General features: G+C 39.3%; 1 protein-coding gene across 1 annotated transcript in view; it reads left to right on the plus strand.

The window, feature by feature from the left end:
• Window positions 1–12,564: 12,564 nt before the first annotated feature.
• The window catches only part of LOC127568975 (potassium voltage-gated channel subfamily H member 7-like), a 361,581-nt gene continuing 356,700 nt past the window's right edge, over window positions 12,565–17,445 (plus strand). Inside the window, exons 1-2 of the mRNA XM_052013243.1 lie at window positions 12,565–12,671; window positions 14,962–15,229. Of these exons, the coding sequence (XP_051869203.1) occupies window positions 15,154–15,229 (76 nt within the window). The 5' untranslated portion in view covers window positions 12,565–12,671; window positions 14,962–15,153. The remainder of the gene's footprint in view (window positions 12,672–14,961; window positions 15,230–17,445) is intronic.

Genomic DNA, 17,445 nt, shown 5'->3' on the forward strand with positions numbered 1-17,445 from the left:
TGATCATCTATTTAGATCGTAGAAGGTCAAAAATTAGTTTATCTTCTCAATGCTGAGAGCTGAGAAGTTGTGACCAAGTAAAGAAGTTTAGGTGTCCATTTACAAAAATCAGTAAAGCCTAGAGCACAAGTAAAAAGTCATCAAGATGACTAATGTTGGTCTTTATTTCAAGGGAAGTGGAATTCTTTATTTCAAGGGAAGTGGAATTCAACTGAAAAAGTAATGCTTTGGCTGTCCCGAGTCCTGGGCAGATCCCTATCAGCAGTACTGTATTCAGTTTGCAGTACTGAATCTTGAGAAGGATATTGGTCATGGAAGAGATAGAGTGTGGAATCAGCAAAATGATAGAACAAAATTATATTGGTTCCACAGATTTAGTTTGCATTCCCTGAAGTATAGAAACTGATCTAACTCAATTATTTAAAATGAAAGTGACCTGAAAGCACAACTCAGAGAAACTAATCCCTGGGAAGAGGAAAAAATGGAGCTTGACCATTTAAGAGTGAAATCCGAGAGCATTTTGCTCTCAAAGGGGAATGGAAATCTAGAACTCAGTTCATTAAAAGCTTGTGAATGCTGGGACCGATTGGACCTTAAGACTGAGACTAAAAGTGTCGAGAAACATGGAACAAAGGCAGGTAAATTGAGTTGGGATTCTGATCAGCCATAATCTAACTGAATATTGGAGATGTCACAAGAGGTTGAATGGTATCTGTATTCTTAGGTTTCTATAAATATACAGTTTGAGCTTACATCAACTTATAATACTAGCATATGTTGCATACATTTGTTTACTTCAATCACAAATTAAGCCTCAAAGTTCCTGATACAAACAGGGAAGGCTGGGTATTCCTACAATCACTAACCAAACACTAACAAAATTTGAGTTGAACACTGAAAGATTAGTTTAAATTTTAAATGAATAGATTGCGTAATTGAAACATTTTTGTATCAAACCAAGGAAACAGAATCACCCAACAAGCACCAAAAAGCCCCCAGATGTTTCCTTTATCTCTACATAAAATGTCGAAGTAACGATAGGTACATTATTAATCTTCTACTCTTGCTTCATTCTCACCTGTTGCCATCTTAACTGGGAAGTTTTTTTTTTGGCGTTTGAGGCTCTGGCTAGAAAGCAGCTTGCACATCATAATCCTCTGAACATCACCGATTCACACCCCACCGGTTTCTAAGTGAACCCCTGCAACCGAATCCTTTCCCTCCCATCCAAGTTCCCTTCCAGCCCCAAAGAAGTAGTATTCTTCAAATGTTGTAACCAGGCAGGCAGCATAACCTTTAGAACTCCTGTCCAAAGAATGGCATCTATCTCCAATGCTAAACTGTCCCTTTCCACTACTATATTTCTTTTCACTCCCCTGATAGGGATGGTCTCCTGCACTATGTTCCAGTGGTCAAATTGCCCATCCTCCCTATAGTCTTGTTCACAACCAAACAGACAGCAGGTACTTTGTACCAATTGGCCAACATCAAAACCCAAAGCTTCTGCTTTACTTCATCTTCTATCCCCAAAGCTATCTGATTCGCATCACATTCTTTTATTCCCTGTCAGGGCATCCATGTGCCCCACCAATCTGGCAAGAATCTCCAAGAGGTATTTGAGGACCTTAAACTTGATTCAATATTTATATGTTTCCAGTAAGTCTCAGAAAGAGCATAATATTTTGAATGTAGCCTTCATATAAGCAGTTCATTCAGACTTGAAATAGACCCTTGGGTATTGACACTTGGACAAGTACATGGATAAGAAAGGTTTAGAGGGATATGGGCCAGATGCAGGCAAATGACACTAGCTTAGATGGGAATCTTGGTTGGCGTGGACCAGATGGGCCGAAGGGCCCATTTCCGTCTGTAAGACTATGACATTGGAAAGCCCAGAGGAAAGTTTTGCTTAAAAGTGAGGGGCTGCTCGTCACTGACCTAATTGGGAAGGCAGTCACCCTTATTCATGGGATACAGCAATTGAAGTATTTCAGAAGGATTTCTGGAGTAGATGAAGGGTCTCGACTTGAAACATCACCTATTGATTTGATTTTGCTTATTCCAAAATATATTTAATGTGAACTAAATGTGAAATGGAGCATTCGGTATAAACACGCTGTATTATGCCTCTGGAGTGTGTAAACAAGTGAAAATACAATTCAAAACAACTCTTGCAAGCTGTGACCACAAGCCCTTTCAATTAGTTTTCCCTAAAGCTGCATAATCTAAGCAGTTGCAGACAAAAATCTTGGCAGAAATGAATTAAGGTCCATAACAATTGCTGCATTCATGTAATGGTGGGGTGGGGAAGGATTTTCACATCAGTGAGCAATGGATTTCACAGCAGGCAGGGAGTTAAATAATAGAAACAGCTGGCACTTTAGCAATGCAGACAAACACCCTGACTTTTGGATTTAAAAATATGCCAGGCAGTGATCAGGAAACTCCCTTGGTAAAGGTTGGTTGGCAATTTAAATACGTTAGTCAAACGTTATGTGCAACCTTAGTGTATTTTTTTGAATTTAATCTAGAGCATATGGGTATTGAGGGGTCTCAGTGAAAGCACAGATGTGTGTTGATTTGCTCTTTCCAAATCCTTTCTAAGATTACATTTAACCTTGCTCCACATCGACATTTAGCAAGTAAGCAGGTCCATTTAGCAGAACTCCACACAGCTTGAATTTCGATGCTACCTTTATTGCTATCTGGAGGACGAGTTGCAGGCTCTGGGATAGAGTAACTCAAGAGAGAAAAACAGGTTGGAAGACACCATGTTCTGCAGTCAGGGTATATAGACAGAAGTTCAGTTTACTATATGATGGAGCGTCATTGTCTCCTGAAGCCAAGGCTAACCTGACTTGTTCTGAAATATTGATACAGCCTCTTTGAATAACACCTGCTGCTTGGTCAACTCAGAGGACACACTCTGCCTCTGCTTGTCAAAATGATAGTAATCCACAACTTCTACAATGATATCATTAACAGTGTTCTGCAGGACGTGTCTACAGGATTTCTCAGTCAGCTGCACACAATGTATTAAGCAGGTAACAGATGTGTTGTTTGGAAGGATTGCTATCTACATCAAATTCATCACAGATGATGCCAGGAAGAATAAAAGACTTCTTGGATTTGCTGTTCTGGCTGGATTCCCAGAGGTACAGGGGATGATGGACCACATTCATGTGCCAATCAAACCACCCCCAGATCAGCCTGGAGCTTTAATCATTTAGAAAGTACATTATTCCATTATCACAGAGCTAGTTGGCAACAACAGCAAGATATTTCCCAGGGTGCTTGCATGATTTCCAGGCAGCTGTTGCAACTCTTTCATCTCTGTACTCTGTCCTGGTCTATCCATTCAATTCACCTGAGCTGCCTACCCAAAGATAAAGGCTACCCACTGAACATGGAAACTGCAGGCTTCAATTAGGTTTTAGCAGTTGACATTGAGATGGAAATCCCCCTGCATCCACCCCCCATCCACAGACACAAAGCAGTCCCACAGCCATCCATAAATGTCTTGCTCAACTCCCATTGTTTGAATCAATCCATGATTTTTTCATTCCACACAAGTTCAAAGACCACATCATTAAAAAAACATAACTGCTACAGATTAGAAAGTTGTACCTGTGAAATACAGGTTCTGTATATAACCTTGTCGGTGAAGAACTGAACAGATTCACGTATTCAGGAACTCCAGCAGCACATGACTATTTATTCCAAGGCCCTCTCCAGACAATTGCTACAACCAAGAGCTGTCAATCACATGACTTTGTGCTTGATGAGATAGCAGCCTTAAAGTCACAGTCACCTGTTAACAATCACGACTAAATACACCACATAGCTCCCCCTTTTTAAGAAAAGACTATTATAAATACATATTATACAATACAGTAACAGATTGAGTCACACCAATGGACCTTCTCACTGCTTCAAACCTCTGCACTATTGACAGTACCACCTGTGCTACCTTGAACGTCAACTAGTCATTCCCTTCTGGATTCACCAGAATTTCTCTTGGGCTACTTCCCTTGTAGCTTCTTCATTTTCTATAATGATATCACCTTCAAGCACATTTTGGGAATCATGACAGGACCCATCATTCCCCTATTTTCTTCTCCTTTTGAAGTAATTGCCTTTATCAAATTTCAGCCTGAATTTTTTGATCGGTGTCACACTGGTGTATAATGTCCAGAACAAATGCATTATCATCCTCCTCATCTGTAGGGGAACCAGCTTTATCAAGGATAATATGGGCATGTGGGAATGTCTCTGTTTTCAATACTGCTATTTTCGTCCCTTAAGTCCCTGACTTCTTCATTGTTTTTTGTGCCTGAGTCAAGCATATTGAATTCATGTACATGTACATAAGCATTTTCATGTACTTCTACATCTTCCCTTCTCAATGAATGATTTGGCATCTTCTTTGTATGTAAGATCCTCAAGACCAAAAAATTCCACGTTCTGGAATCTTCATCTTCAGGCACTCTAATCTTTGACAGTTTTGTTTAGAATTTAGTTTCATGTCAGTAGAAAGATCATGAACAGTTGCAGTCTCGCTGGTTCCATTGTTACTTCTGTCCTTGATCGGGGAATTCCAACTGCACAATTCTCTTGTCAATTTGGGTCTTGCTGTAATACATCAGAGTCTCTTTGGCCCCCCTGAATGAAGTGAAATGGCACCATTGCAAATCTTTTGTGTTCCTCAAGCTTTCTTGTTATTTGGATGAATGATGCCTTTTCAAGAACATTCTGCAGAGGCATTTCTGTTGCAGAACGTGCCAGCTTGTATAGCATGCTATTTTAGCACTGTCATTTTGGTCCTCATTAAGGCCACAATGTGAGCCAACCCTCAACATTAATGCTCTGAGGCAGGAATTCTGATGATATATAGCATCTTGAAACATTTATTTGAGACTCTCCTCTATCTTGTATGGAAGGTTCTTGACAAACAACATTCTGCAATTCTTTTCTCTCTGGTTTCCTGAATTACCTTCCTTCCTGGATACTTTGTCAAGGTCAACTACTCATACTAACAGTTTGTTCCCATTGAGCATCAATGTCACCAATGCTCCTCAAAGTTGATCCTTGGTTTCAAAGTCTACATAACGAAATTTCTTATTAACCCCAAATTGAATATCAAAATCTGATAGATCTTCTTCAGTAAAAAAAAGCTATTCAGCACCTTTTCCACTTTCTTAAATTTCTCATCAGTTTTCAGCATTCCAAGTAATAGTGGAAAGATATGATAGCCATGTTTCCACCCTTTAGGCTGAGTCATTCATTCCTGCTCTCCTTTTGCTTTCTTTCCAGCTTTCAATGGTTCACTTCATCTCCATTTTCTTTTACTCTCGTTTTCTCAGATGCTGATGCAGTATCAATTGGTTCTTCCTCTTCCTGTATTGCAGAGCAATAAGATCAAGACCTGCAATGCATCGTTAAGCTCTCCACTGAGTGATGGTATGGTGTCTCCAATTCTAAGAGGTTGTGAGCTTGCTTCGATTTAGCTGCACTTCATTGTTACGAACCAGCAACAAAAGAAACACTTCGAGTCATGTATAAGTGTTTAAAACTACTTTATTAATAACTACTTATGATAATAAGAAAAATAAAAGTAAAAATGTTAGAATGTTAGAAGTAAAAATGTTAAATCTTAAACATTAACCCCAAAAACTAAACTTGTAGTGTGTGTGTGGCAAATTCCCAAACTCCAAGTCCAGAAATGGTTCTTAAAGTTCAGTTCAGCAAGCCATAAGGTGAAATGTGATCAAAGGCTTCATCAACAACCACCGTTGACTGAAGACAAAACGTAGGTGTAGAGAGAAAATAGAGTGTAATTATGAAATCCAGATGTTCCACTCTGGGACCCACACGACACCTCAGTGTCTACTCAAACCGTGGCTGACCACACAAATACCTGTTTCCTTCTACAGGTTAACAACAAAGTGATCTCCACTGCTTTGTTCAGAAGCATCTGCCACCCCGAAAGGCATCCGAGATGTGGCCGTCCACACAAATACCTGTTTCCTTCTACAGGTTTACGACAAAGTGGACTCCACCAGATTACTCCAAAAATCCATACGTGGATTGTAGTGACAGACACAGTTACTGTTTCTCATCCATCAATAGAGAAACCAGCAGGCTGGTGTCTCTCTCTCTCCTCTGACTGACTCCGACTGACTGCTTCAAAAACGTCATTACGTCCGTTATCTTCTGTTGTCATAACCACGCCAACACACACACACACACACACACACACACACACACACACACACACACACACACACACACACACACACACACACACACACACACACACCACTATGCTCTATCTTAAAGGGACATTCACCAATAGTAACCCAGTTCATAACATCAGGAAGACTAAGTATTGATTCTAGTTAAGTTTGAGTACTTAAATAGAATAAATACTTAGTCCAATCATACAGTCTAACACCCTGGGTGGCAAGCCAGATTCTTGAAAATTATGGAAAACAGTGCACATGATCTGGGCCAGAGCCTTCAGTGTTTTGCTGTTTAAGGTATCTTTTTTAGTCACATGTACATCAAAACGCACAGTGAAATGCATCTTTTGCATTACTGAGAATGTGCTGGGGGCAGCCCACAAGTGTCACCATGCTTCCAGCACCAACATAGCATGTCCACAACTTCCCAACCTGTATGTTTTTGGAATGTGGGAGGAAAGTGGAGCACCCGGAGGAAACCCATGTAATCACAGGGAGAACGTACAAACTCCTTACAGACAGTGATGGGAATTGAACCCGGGTCGCTGGCACTGTAATAGTGTTACGGTAACCACTACATTGCTGTGCCTGCCCTCAATATTGTGCATAGAACAATATTGCAGCAGGTTAATGAGATCCTGCTGAACGTTCTCATATCCCTCTTCCAAAAACTGAAGTTTTGGCCCTTCACCTTCATTGTGGTCTTAAAATCACCACTGATTGCCTGTGGCTTAATGCTATTTAAAGCACATTTCTCATTGTAATCATTTACCTCGGTAATGTAGAGCACTGCTTTTTCTCCCTCATAAGTGTGCTCCACTGCCATCTGGAGTTGTGTGGGCTACCATTATCTGTATTTGCTCAACTCTGAATGCCTTTGCAGACCAACACTATGTATCCTCCTTTGTTACAGTGTAAACACCAATGTATTCCCATTGGATATAATTCAGCTGGGTGGTTGCTCTGACAATATCAATAGGCTTTCTTGCCAGAGTAGCCTCTTGTAGTTGTGTGAACCAAGCCAAATGAAGAAGGCACTCATTGTTTTACTCTCAGCTTGCACAGGGATATCTGCCTCCTGCACTAAATGGAGTTTCCCTGCACTTTCTGACATTATTTCCAGGGCTGTAGCAATCTTTCCTGTATCTTCTACTCTGAGCTTCTGTGTGTTTAAAAACTTAACCTGAATATATTTGTTGGCAAGGCCATACACTGATTGACCTGGTAGTACACTGTCTAGAAACATGCCAGAATTACAGTGTATGACATATTCAACAACATTACTTACTGGTTGTTTCCTTAGGCTTTTGGGCATTCATTCCAACTTCGTATCCTTTAAGGAAACTGGGTTAAAATAACTCCATAAAATAGCAAAAGCTTTAGGCATCAACCAAGCTGCAACGTGGTAGTAGATTGAAGTCACAGTCACCCTTTGTCACGTGTTACTGTGCAGATTACTGGACAAAACAACTATTTTAGTATGAATGCAAATAATGGAAACAACACTCCACTGCTATCATGTGCTTGCCAAAGTGCCACTACAATTTTTTACTTTTAGTCAAGCTAAGGAGTAGAGTCAGGCTAATTATATTTGCGCATTGACAGTTAAAGATGCTCTAGAATGACCTCCTCTGGACTTTGGACAGCTTGAGTGCCCTGGTCTACCTCTGAACAAAATCATCACCAGGAAGGCCTGTGACACATCTCCGAATGTTTGAGACCCTTTCCCTGCTAGTGTGCATAGTGAATTATAGAATCATAAAGATTTACAGCACTGGAAGTGGCCATTTGTTTGATCATGCTCATATTGGTTAAAATGGATTACCTCAGTCAATCTTTCATCTCAGTTCTTGGTCCATAGCCTGGTAGGTTATGGATCTTCAAGTATTCATTCAGGTACTTTGCAAATGCCTTAAAGTTTTCTGCCTTGACTACTTTATTATTTGTTTGATTTTAATTTTATTTTCATCTCCCTTATAATCCTACAAATTAGCTTAAATCAAGGGCCCTACTTTAATGGTAGAATTGTGGTGACTGTGGCTGGTGGATCCAAAGGGAACTGTTTGCTTTGTTGCTTTAAAGTAAGTAAGACCTGGACTTAACATAAATCTAGGACCAGCTGGATGACAGATGACAGCACCTCTGTCCATCAGTGGTTTCCACATGGAGTTCAAGGTAGAGTCACAACATGTCTGGCATGTCTTACATTGGGGAGTCTGTCTCTGTGTCCCATTGCCAGTCAGACCTGGCCAAGGTGTGGGAACCCTATTCATTTGAATATTTTTAATAACTTCTTTGTGTTTTTATTTGTGTTTTAATTTTTTTAAACAAATGATCACTTTTTTTGTTTAGTTTAATTATTACAAAATTCTAACAGTTTTTTTTTAAATGTCTCTATAAAAGACTTCATCTTTGACAGGAGCTAAAGCTCTGCACCAGTCTTGTCCCATGTAGAGGCAGTCATGACATGCAAGGGGACTGGTCACAGACGAATCCCACTTATAGTCAAATTACCAGTGAGACCTTGTCATACCTCACTGCCTGATTCCCGGTGAAAGAGAGCTGCTCATTTGGCATTTGGCATCCAGCTCTGTTAAGTCTGACTGGGTATGAGCCATAGATAGTAAGTCTGGGGCTATATACAGCTTGTTCCAGTCTATTGCCTCTGGTAAAGGAAAAAAAAAATCCTGTGAACTCTGTCCAGGTCTCCCATAATTACATATAGCTCAAATGAAACTCCCTCCAATTTTTCTTGATTTAATAAAATATTTCCAGCCTAGCCAGACATTCTTGTAATTATACTTGTCTGGCCAGGGCAACATCCTTGTAAACCTCCTTTACATCCACTCCATTGCTATCACCTTCTTTGTGTACTGTGGTGACAAGAACTATGCACAGAACTCTAGCTACTAGTCTTGTATGTACTTCTTGGATGACCTTCCTGCTCTTATCTTCTATGCCTTGGCCAATATAGGCAAGTATCCCATTTGCCTTCTTTACTACCTGATCAAACAATTCTCCCACCTTCAGTGATCAAGATCCGTTTCTTCTACACTCCTTAGTATCCTATCATTTATTGTGTATTCCCTTGCTTTGATTGATGTCACCAACTGTATTACCTCATATTTCTCCGGCAAGGAGCAATATATTTATTCTTTGCTCCTCCCTTGTGTTTTGCACTCTTCTTCTGTAAGGAAAGAAAAAAGAGATCAACGAGTGCTAGTTACGCCAAACATTGAATGGATGAATGAAAGTGAAGCAGTTTTCAATGACAGATATGGTAGAAGAGCATGATAATGTTAAAGACAAGATTGAGTGTCAGTGTTGGCTTTACACAAATGGGAATATGAGGAAGTGGAGAGGGATATATACACATGCAAGGTAAGTTGGTGTGAAGATTGATGTTTGCAGTACAGTTAAATGGGCAATTTGAGTGTGTTGGAGTAATATGCACATCAGGATGAAGATGAATGTACCTCTGTGCTCATTAAACCATTGATAACATTGAATCTGCAAGTGGAGCATTATAATTTTGCTGCTGATGTCTGCAACTAATCCTCCTTCAAGTGCATGAAAAGAAATGCTTTCAATAAACCTTCAAATACCCACAGCCTGCTACTGAATTAAGGCTGCCCCAAGTGATACACGGCCAATAAAAATATGTTTCTCACCTGCTGGGTAGCATTTCCACCCTCTCATCCTACACACAGGAAAAATTCCTTGCATTATGAGGCAGCTATAAGGGAGGAGGGTGAACTGTTCTTGAGACAGCTTTTTTTAAAAACATTAAATATACAAATTAAAGTATAAGGCTGGAGAGCAAACAAATGGTCCACTTTTTTGAATCTACGAGAAAAAGACCAGTCAGGTGACTCTAATTAATTATGTCTTATGTTATTTACATATAAACAATCAAAATCTCTAACATGATAAAATTAGTAAATGTTTAGAACTATACGGGCCAATCAAGAATAGCTAGCACAAATTTGTTAAAGCCAAGCTGCACTTTGCAGTTTTAGTAGATTTCATTCATGAAGAGGTGATAAATTGTCTAGAGAAAGTGAATGCAGTTAATATAGTCCATAGTGGAACATGTTCATTAAATTGTCTTAAATTGGCAAAAAATTATAAATTATATCAAAATTATGTTACTGCCATGGATTGATGAATAGAGAATCAGTGTTATATCAATGTTTCTTGCATTGGAGAAGGGCTGGAAATGATGACCTAGAAGTTCTTTTGCAACATGCTGGAACATCTTTGAAAAGGCAACAAATCATGTTAAAATGGTATTAAACAATTTTCTACATGCCTCTAGGAGAGTTCGGGTGTTTATGATGCAAGACATTTTTGTACCCTCATTCAACCAAATAATGGCAACAACAAAGTGCAATGCCCAAAATTCATTCTTCAGTGTGATTTTTAACTACATTATTCTAAATATGAATGGCACTGTTCACTCACAGAGGAACCGGCTTTTACTAATGCTCATGGTTCCACCGAAAGTTATCAAAGAGCCAGACATATATTTCTCGAATTAGTGAACATACTCTACAAAACAAACCTCAGATAAAGACAGAGAGTAAAACAGAGCAGAGAGAAAGGTCAAATGACTGATGCCAGGATGTAAACTTAAATGAGAACCAGACTGATTATAGAGTGTTCAGAGCGGAAGTGGAAAATGACATAAAAGAGGGAAAGTGAAAGCATGAGAAAACACTGGCAGCAAACATAAAAGAAAATCCAAAAAACACTCAATAACATGTAAATAGAAAAGGGTTGTAAGAGGAGAGGTGGAGCAGATCAGATACTAAAAAGGCAATCTACTCCCAAATGCAGAGAGCATAAGTGGGGTACTAATGAGTACTTTACTACATTCTTAACCATGGAGGAAGAGGTTGCTGAAGTCTCAGAAAAGGAAAATATATTTGCGATTCTGGATGGGCTAAAAACTAGTAATGATAAGGTTTGCTGAAGATTAGTTGTACTTAAAGTTGACAAATTACCTGCTCCAGATGAAATGAATTCTTGACTGCTGAGTGAAATAAGGGTGTGAATTAAAAAGGCTCTGATGCTATTTTACTAAACACCTATAGATTTGGAGATGGTACCAGAGAATTGGTAGATTGCAAGTGTTGTACCCTTGTTCATAAAGGGGGTAGGATAAATCCAGTAACTACAGACAAGTTAATTTAACCTCAGTGGGATGAATTCTAGAAGGAACAGTCAGGGACAGAATTAGCAGTCACCTTGGCAAGTGTAGATCGATGTGAGAAAGCCAACATGGATTTGTTAAAGATAGATCATGTTATTTTAATTTCACAGAGTTTCTTTTTGAGATAACAGAGAGTATCAATGAAGGAAATACAGCTGATGCGGTAGATATGGACTTCAAAAAGATGGCTGATAAAGTGACACAAAATAGATTTATCATCAATATTGAAGTCCTTGGAATAAAAGGGGCTTTAACAACATGGACAGAAAATTGACTAAGTATTGTCAACATTTATGTCTATATGGAAGGTCATTGCTGGCATCTGTGACCTCAAAACCTCAACTACAAGCTCACACAGGAACCTGCATTGCTTTCAAAGTCAAAAGCACTCTGAGAAATCTTGACTGCTATCTCAGATGAGATATTACGTTTTGCTGCTCACTGCTGCATTGTAGAATTAATAAAAACCTCAACTGTCATGGGGAACCTTTGTGTTTTGGTTAATGTAATTTTGTATTCGGAGTTGGAAGGGGCTTTTGACTTCACTGCATGATTAGCCAAAGTGCAAGTATTTCTGCAAGAAATGTCCTCTCACAAGAAGGATTCCTCCTGTATGCACTATTCTTCAGCAGCCTGTGTCGACTGCATGATCCCCAGGGAATGGCACTGCAATCCCCTCCTATCATCCCTTGAAATATTCCTCAGTAGCTGAAAGAGTGCTGCTTGCTTTGTGCTGTGACCCTTTAAGATCTGCTTCCTGAGGTCAGAGCTGTGAAGATGCATGTTACTAGTGCAGGAAATTAGAGTAAACTGCTTCCTGAGTAGTGTTACATGATGGAACCTAATAACACAGCTTCTAATAATTGTTGCTAATGAGTTTGACAATTTTTAAGAGCTTTTTAAAATAGCATAAGAGAGCTTGCTCATGGAAACCTAGTGCAGGTGAATTTCTAGGCAAATGTTCACTGGAAGTCAGTGCAAAATCCAATTTTATTCTCAATATATTTGATGATTTGGACAGGAATAAGGAGTGTAATCTCAGCTCTTTTAACAATGCAAGCTAATTTGGCAAACTACAAAGGAGAATGAAAAGGATATCAGGAATACTTAATGACATCTTTTGCTAAGGGATCCCTAATAGAGTAAAATATTCCATGGACTTCACAGAAACATAAGCAGATGAGAAATAATATTGAAGGAGGAAACTGCAAGAGGTGAGTATAAAAGCTTGTTCAAAAAGGCAGACTTTGAAGGCTATCTTAAAAGACAAGGAAGTCTGAGGGAATTTCAGTGAGGTTTACAGAGAGTTGCAGGACAATAGACCGTTATAGTTGAAGAAATATTTATGGTCAAATTTGAACATGATATTAAACTCATTATAATTTGAAAATCAAAATGACTGTTGCTTATTGTAGATTAACAAGTACAGAGCCATCGAGCAGGACTATAAGAATTTTCTATGAGGTCAAATCATCAAAATAGAAGATTGACCAAGAGAACACTAAAATAGTTGAGACTGGAAGTAACACAAGTACGGATGACAGTAGCAGATAGTCTGAGGCAGGGATAGGGATGAGTGAGTTTGTACAGCTGGAAGTAAACAGTCTTCAGTTGGAGAGGACATGGGGTTGACCAGGACAGAGTAGTAGAATGGGGGTGCAATGAACTGGTTTTGGAAGAGAGAAAATGACTAGAAATAAGAGTATGTATCTAATTACAACTCACTGTGGATGGCCTAACAGACATTAACTCTGGTTTTAAATATATACAGTATATCCCTGAAAATGCAAATACATGTGCATCAAATCATAAAGTTAAAATTATTTTTTTGATTTTGTTAGGAGGACTAGAGATCAAGAAAATAGAAGTAATGATTGTTTTTTTTAAACAAAACTTTGGGTTTTCCCCTTCTTTCCCCAGTGTAGAATGCACGATTGAATCAAAGTATATGGCACTAAATCACCAGGCTACCGGACTCAGGAGTGGAAGCTATAGTTTTGGGAGGGGCTTATGATAATAGGAATATTTACATAGGTGCAGAGAAAACAGAATTCAGCATTTTTTTTCAATTATGAAGTGTTTTGAAAGAGTATATAAAGAGAGAGCGAGAGGATTTCATCAGGACAGGTAATCATCAAGTTAAAATTGCCAGTAAAAAGTGAAGAAAAACGATAAGAAGAAAGTTGCAGCAGGTTATTAGAGAAAACCAAATTTCCACGGTGATTGGGTTCAGACTGCTTCACCGCCCTTCACTCCAAGAAAATTCAACTTCCGCCATCTGGCTTCTCTGTCTCTGTTACATTTACTTCAACTTCCACCACCGAATTAGAAAGTGCTTTTGTCTGTCTCATTCGTGATGTCCCCTCAAGGGCGGGCGACTGAAGAAAAGAAGTAGGGAAATTACACTCTCAAAATCTATTCCATGGACAGATTTTGCTGTGCATTTATTCGTATTGCCCCACCTCCATTAAGCAGGATGAGCACAGTGTCAATCTCTAGCTTTGAGTCTGTTGCATCATTTAAAAAATCCAGTAACCAAATTTGAGCTGCCTGGCATTGGCGAATATTTGAGTGACATTTATTTTTAAGAGTTCTCAACCATCGGTAATTTCCATGCCTCGACGTGCCAAAGTTATGATTATTCCTTTAATTGATCATTTATTGCCTGCAACTTGGTGGCGTTTCATTTCTATGAGTACTCAGCTGAAGGTTGTCACCTGAATGGACGAAGCTAGATAGGTAAAATTGAGATAGCACTTGCTATTGGTGTCTTGGTTCACTTGATTAACAAACGCATAGATAGCTAAATTACATCAAATGACTTGAATAACACACGGCTAAATAACGTACGTCAATATCAATTGGCTTAGCAGTTCATGCTCTACAATATTTAACTTGTTCTTAATTGCTAAATTGCTCTCCTGATTTGGGGATCGAAAGTGTTCTCAAGCTTACACTTAGCACCATTCCTATTCGCCTGCTTCGAAGATTACCTTATTTTGTTTACATGTTAATTGCACATTTATATTTAGTTGTCTGTATGTTTTGGCTGTTTGTGTATGGATGGATCTACTTTACTTTTCTGAAACACCTGCGCCATTTCAAATTAAATTGGAGTAGTGTTCAGCACCATGGACAGCCATCAGCAGATTTCCAGCAGTGATTGTTTTCACAAGTATTAGCTGCCTTGACTTTGCGAACATCAGAGGCGTGGGTACCCCTCTTCCCGTCTCCTACTTTGCTTTTAACCCCGTGTACTGCTTGGTGAATCTGATTTCCAACGATAAGTGGAATGGGTAGCGATCAGTTGTACACAGACACGCTTGGGTAATCAGAGCTGCGTGTGGAGCCAAGGGGAGCGTCACCCAGGCTCAGAGCTGCTGATATCTTCCGTTCAGCAGCACCTCAGCGTTTCGAAAGGAGTAGCTCCTTCCGAAAATTTGCAATGCTTTTGTTCCGAGAACGTGGATCGGGACATATTGTTCATTGTCCTTCTCTTCGCAGGTCCCTGGCTCTGCTGGGGGACCCTGAGTTCTAGATGTTGGCGGACGGTCTGGTTTTGGCAAGAGGAGAAAGGCTGTGTTGTTGATGATGCTTTTCTGACAAAGGGAGGCAGAGTGGCTGAAAGAGGAGCACAGACCGAGCGGATTCGGACCGGCTGTTTAAATCGGGGCAAACATCCGCAACACAACAACCATGCCTGTGCGAAGAGGGCATGTTGCACCGCAGAATACCTTTTTGGGGACTATTATAAGGAAATTCGAGGGTCAAAGTAAGTACAAATAAACACACTTCCTGCCAAATTTCAAGGTCCAGTTAATCTGAATATGTGGCGGTGGGTTTGCGTCCTTTGGCAATTAATCTTTCGGTGTTTAAGGAAATTGAAAGATCATTGTAAAGGCGGGGTAATAATATTAATATAGGTTTATTTTTGTGTTTGGTTTTCTTTACAAAATTCGAACAATAATCGACCATTTCACTATTGTTTTGAAAATCCAACGTAAGTCTCTACGTTTCTGTATCGTTTATATAATTTAACATTGGTCCCACCAGGCGACGATACAAACCAGTATCGAGGAATAAACTCTAATTTGAAAGAGCATAAATACAAACTGAACATTGAAAATAGTACTCCCTGACAAGTGAAGAGTACATGTCATGTGCTTCTATATAAAACAGTGGGAGAAATTATTTTATTCTAATGGCACTGTACTTAAAAACAAAGTTGTACCGTTTATCACTGCAAGGTGATTTGAGTGGTACAGTGGATTTACCTCTTAGGATTTGGTACCAAGGTTAGAACTAGTCCAGATAAATACAAATAATGTGCACTTTCCCTTTATGACTGTTAAGGGTTTGGCAACGTTAGTCCATGTTTCGGGATATGAATCAGGAGCATAAAATTGCCAGTATAATGTGTTTGCGTAAACGAAATAAGTTGGCTTATAGAACCATTGACCTATACTGAATGTAAGTTCTTTGAATGTGAACACAAGTTCATCAAATATTATGTGAATGAACAGGGAATACATTAATTCCTTCTAATTCTGAAGAAAGGGTATCAACCTCAAACGTTTACTCTGTTCCTCTCTCCACAAGTGCTGCCCGATCTGCTGGGTGTTTCCAATATTTTCTGGTTTTATTATAGATTTCTTTGCCATTACTTATGAAAGCGTGAAAAAGCATCAACATCTAAATCTCATGACGTCAACTTGATAGACATTACAAGGAAGTTGACTGGGTTTCAATGTTGGCATACCTGTCAGAGGAAAGCTAGGAATAGCACATTCTTCTGTATGCAGAAGTCTGCCCTATGATTTTAGTCATCAAACACCATGCTACATTGTTCACCTAAAAGTCCTCTGAAATTAATTTTGGAGGTGTCGAATATTCAAGATCATTAATGTAAGAAGTGTTATTACAAAGCATGGAACATTTTTTCCCTATTTCAGCACCAACCATTTCTGATAAATTACTGTATTGTTAGATATCAAGAAGAGTTTCTTAACCCTTGTTTTAAAACCTCACTCCTGCTTCAATACTAATTTTCCCCTTCTGTTTCACACTTTGGCAACCTTGGCTGTTTCTGAGTAAGTCCATTGCTGATTGCTGTCAACAGCTTCATCTGTGGGAGAATGCATCCTAGTAATTGGGTAGAGACTGTTCTGAAGGGGCCTGTAAAATAATCAGTGGGAGGAACATTGCAAACCTAGATTAGATTGAAGCCCCATAAACAAACCAATATTGTGCAAGCCTGTTTCAGCTGCCTGTTGTTTTGAACACATCTCAGTCATTCTCCTTTTTCAGTGCATTCTGAAGTTTTATTTAGGTTGTGAAAAAGCACTCAAGCTTTTGGTCCCTTCCCACGTGACACAGTTGGCTGGCTTCCCAGTCACCAACAGGTGCACAGCAGTTGGATCTCCTGAGTCCTGACAGATCAGTGCTTGTTGTAATGGGCCAAGCAGGAAGTTTCACCACTGACACACTTAAATGTTGCTCACAAAGGAGTTTACAATGCTACAGGGCTTGGAAAAGTTGTTAATGCTTGATCTTTGTCAATGTTGCAGACTAATTTTCTGGAGTGTCATTGTGACTTTACCTTTTCCTGCTTTGGTTTTCTATAGTGTCTGGAACTCTTCACCACACCCTCAGTTCTCATTAACTCAGCCAATCATCATTTCTGTGTGATTTTAATAGTAAGGTCTTGTTATTACTGCTGATCAAACTACTCAGTAGAATACGACACTGCAACAACCAAAATTAATGATATTTCTAATGTAGTGAAGGTGATTCCTTTCCACAAATTAGGATTAGTCAGATATTGTTCATGCTTCAGTTTAAGTAATGGATATACACTCATGTTGCTAGATGCATGCAAATGCCTTCTACAACTCTATAACTTTTATTGTAAATAAATGCGGAGGAGGGATTTAGTACTTGGATCATTGTTGTTGCTTCTGGGGTAGGTGTGACATGTACAAGGAGGGC

The sequence above is a fragment of the Pristis pectinata genome, chromosome 1 (genome assembly GCF_009764475.1).
Source record: "Pristis pectinata isolate sPriPec2 chromosome 1, sPriPec2.1.pri, whole genome shotgun sequence".
Lineage (NCBI taxonomy): Eukaryota > Metazoa > Chordata > Chondrichthyes > Rhinopristiformes > Pristidae > Pristis > Pristis pectinata.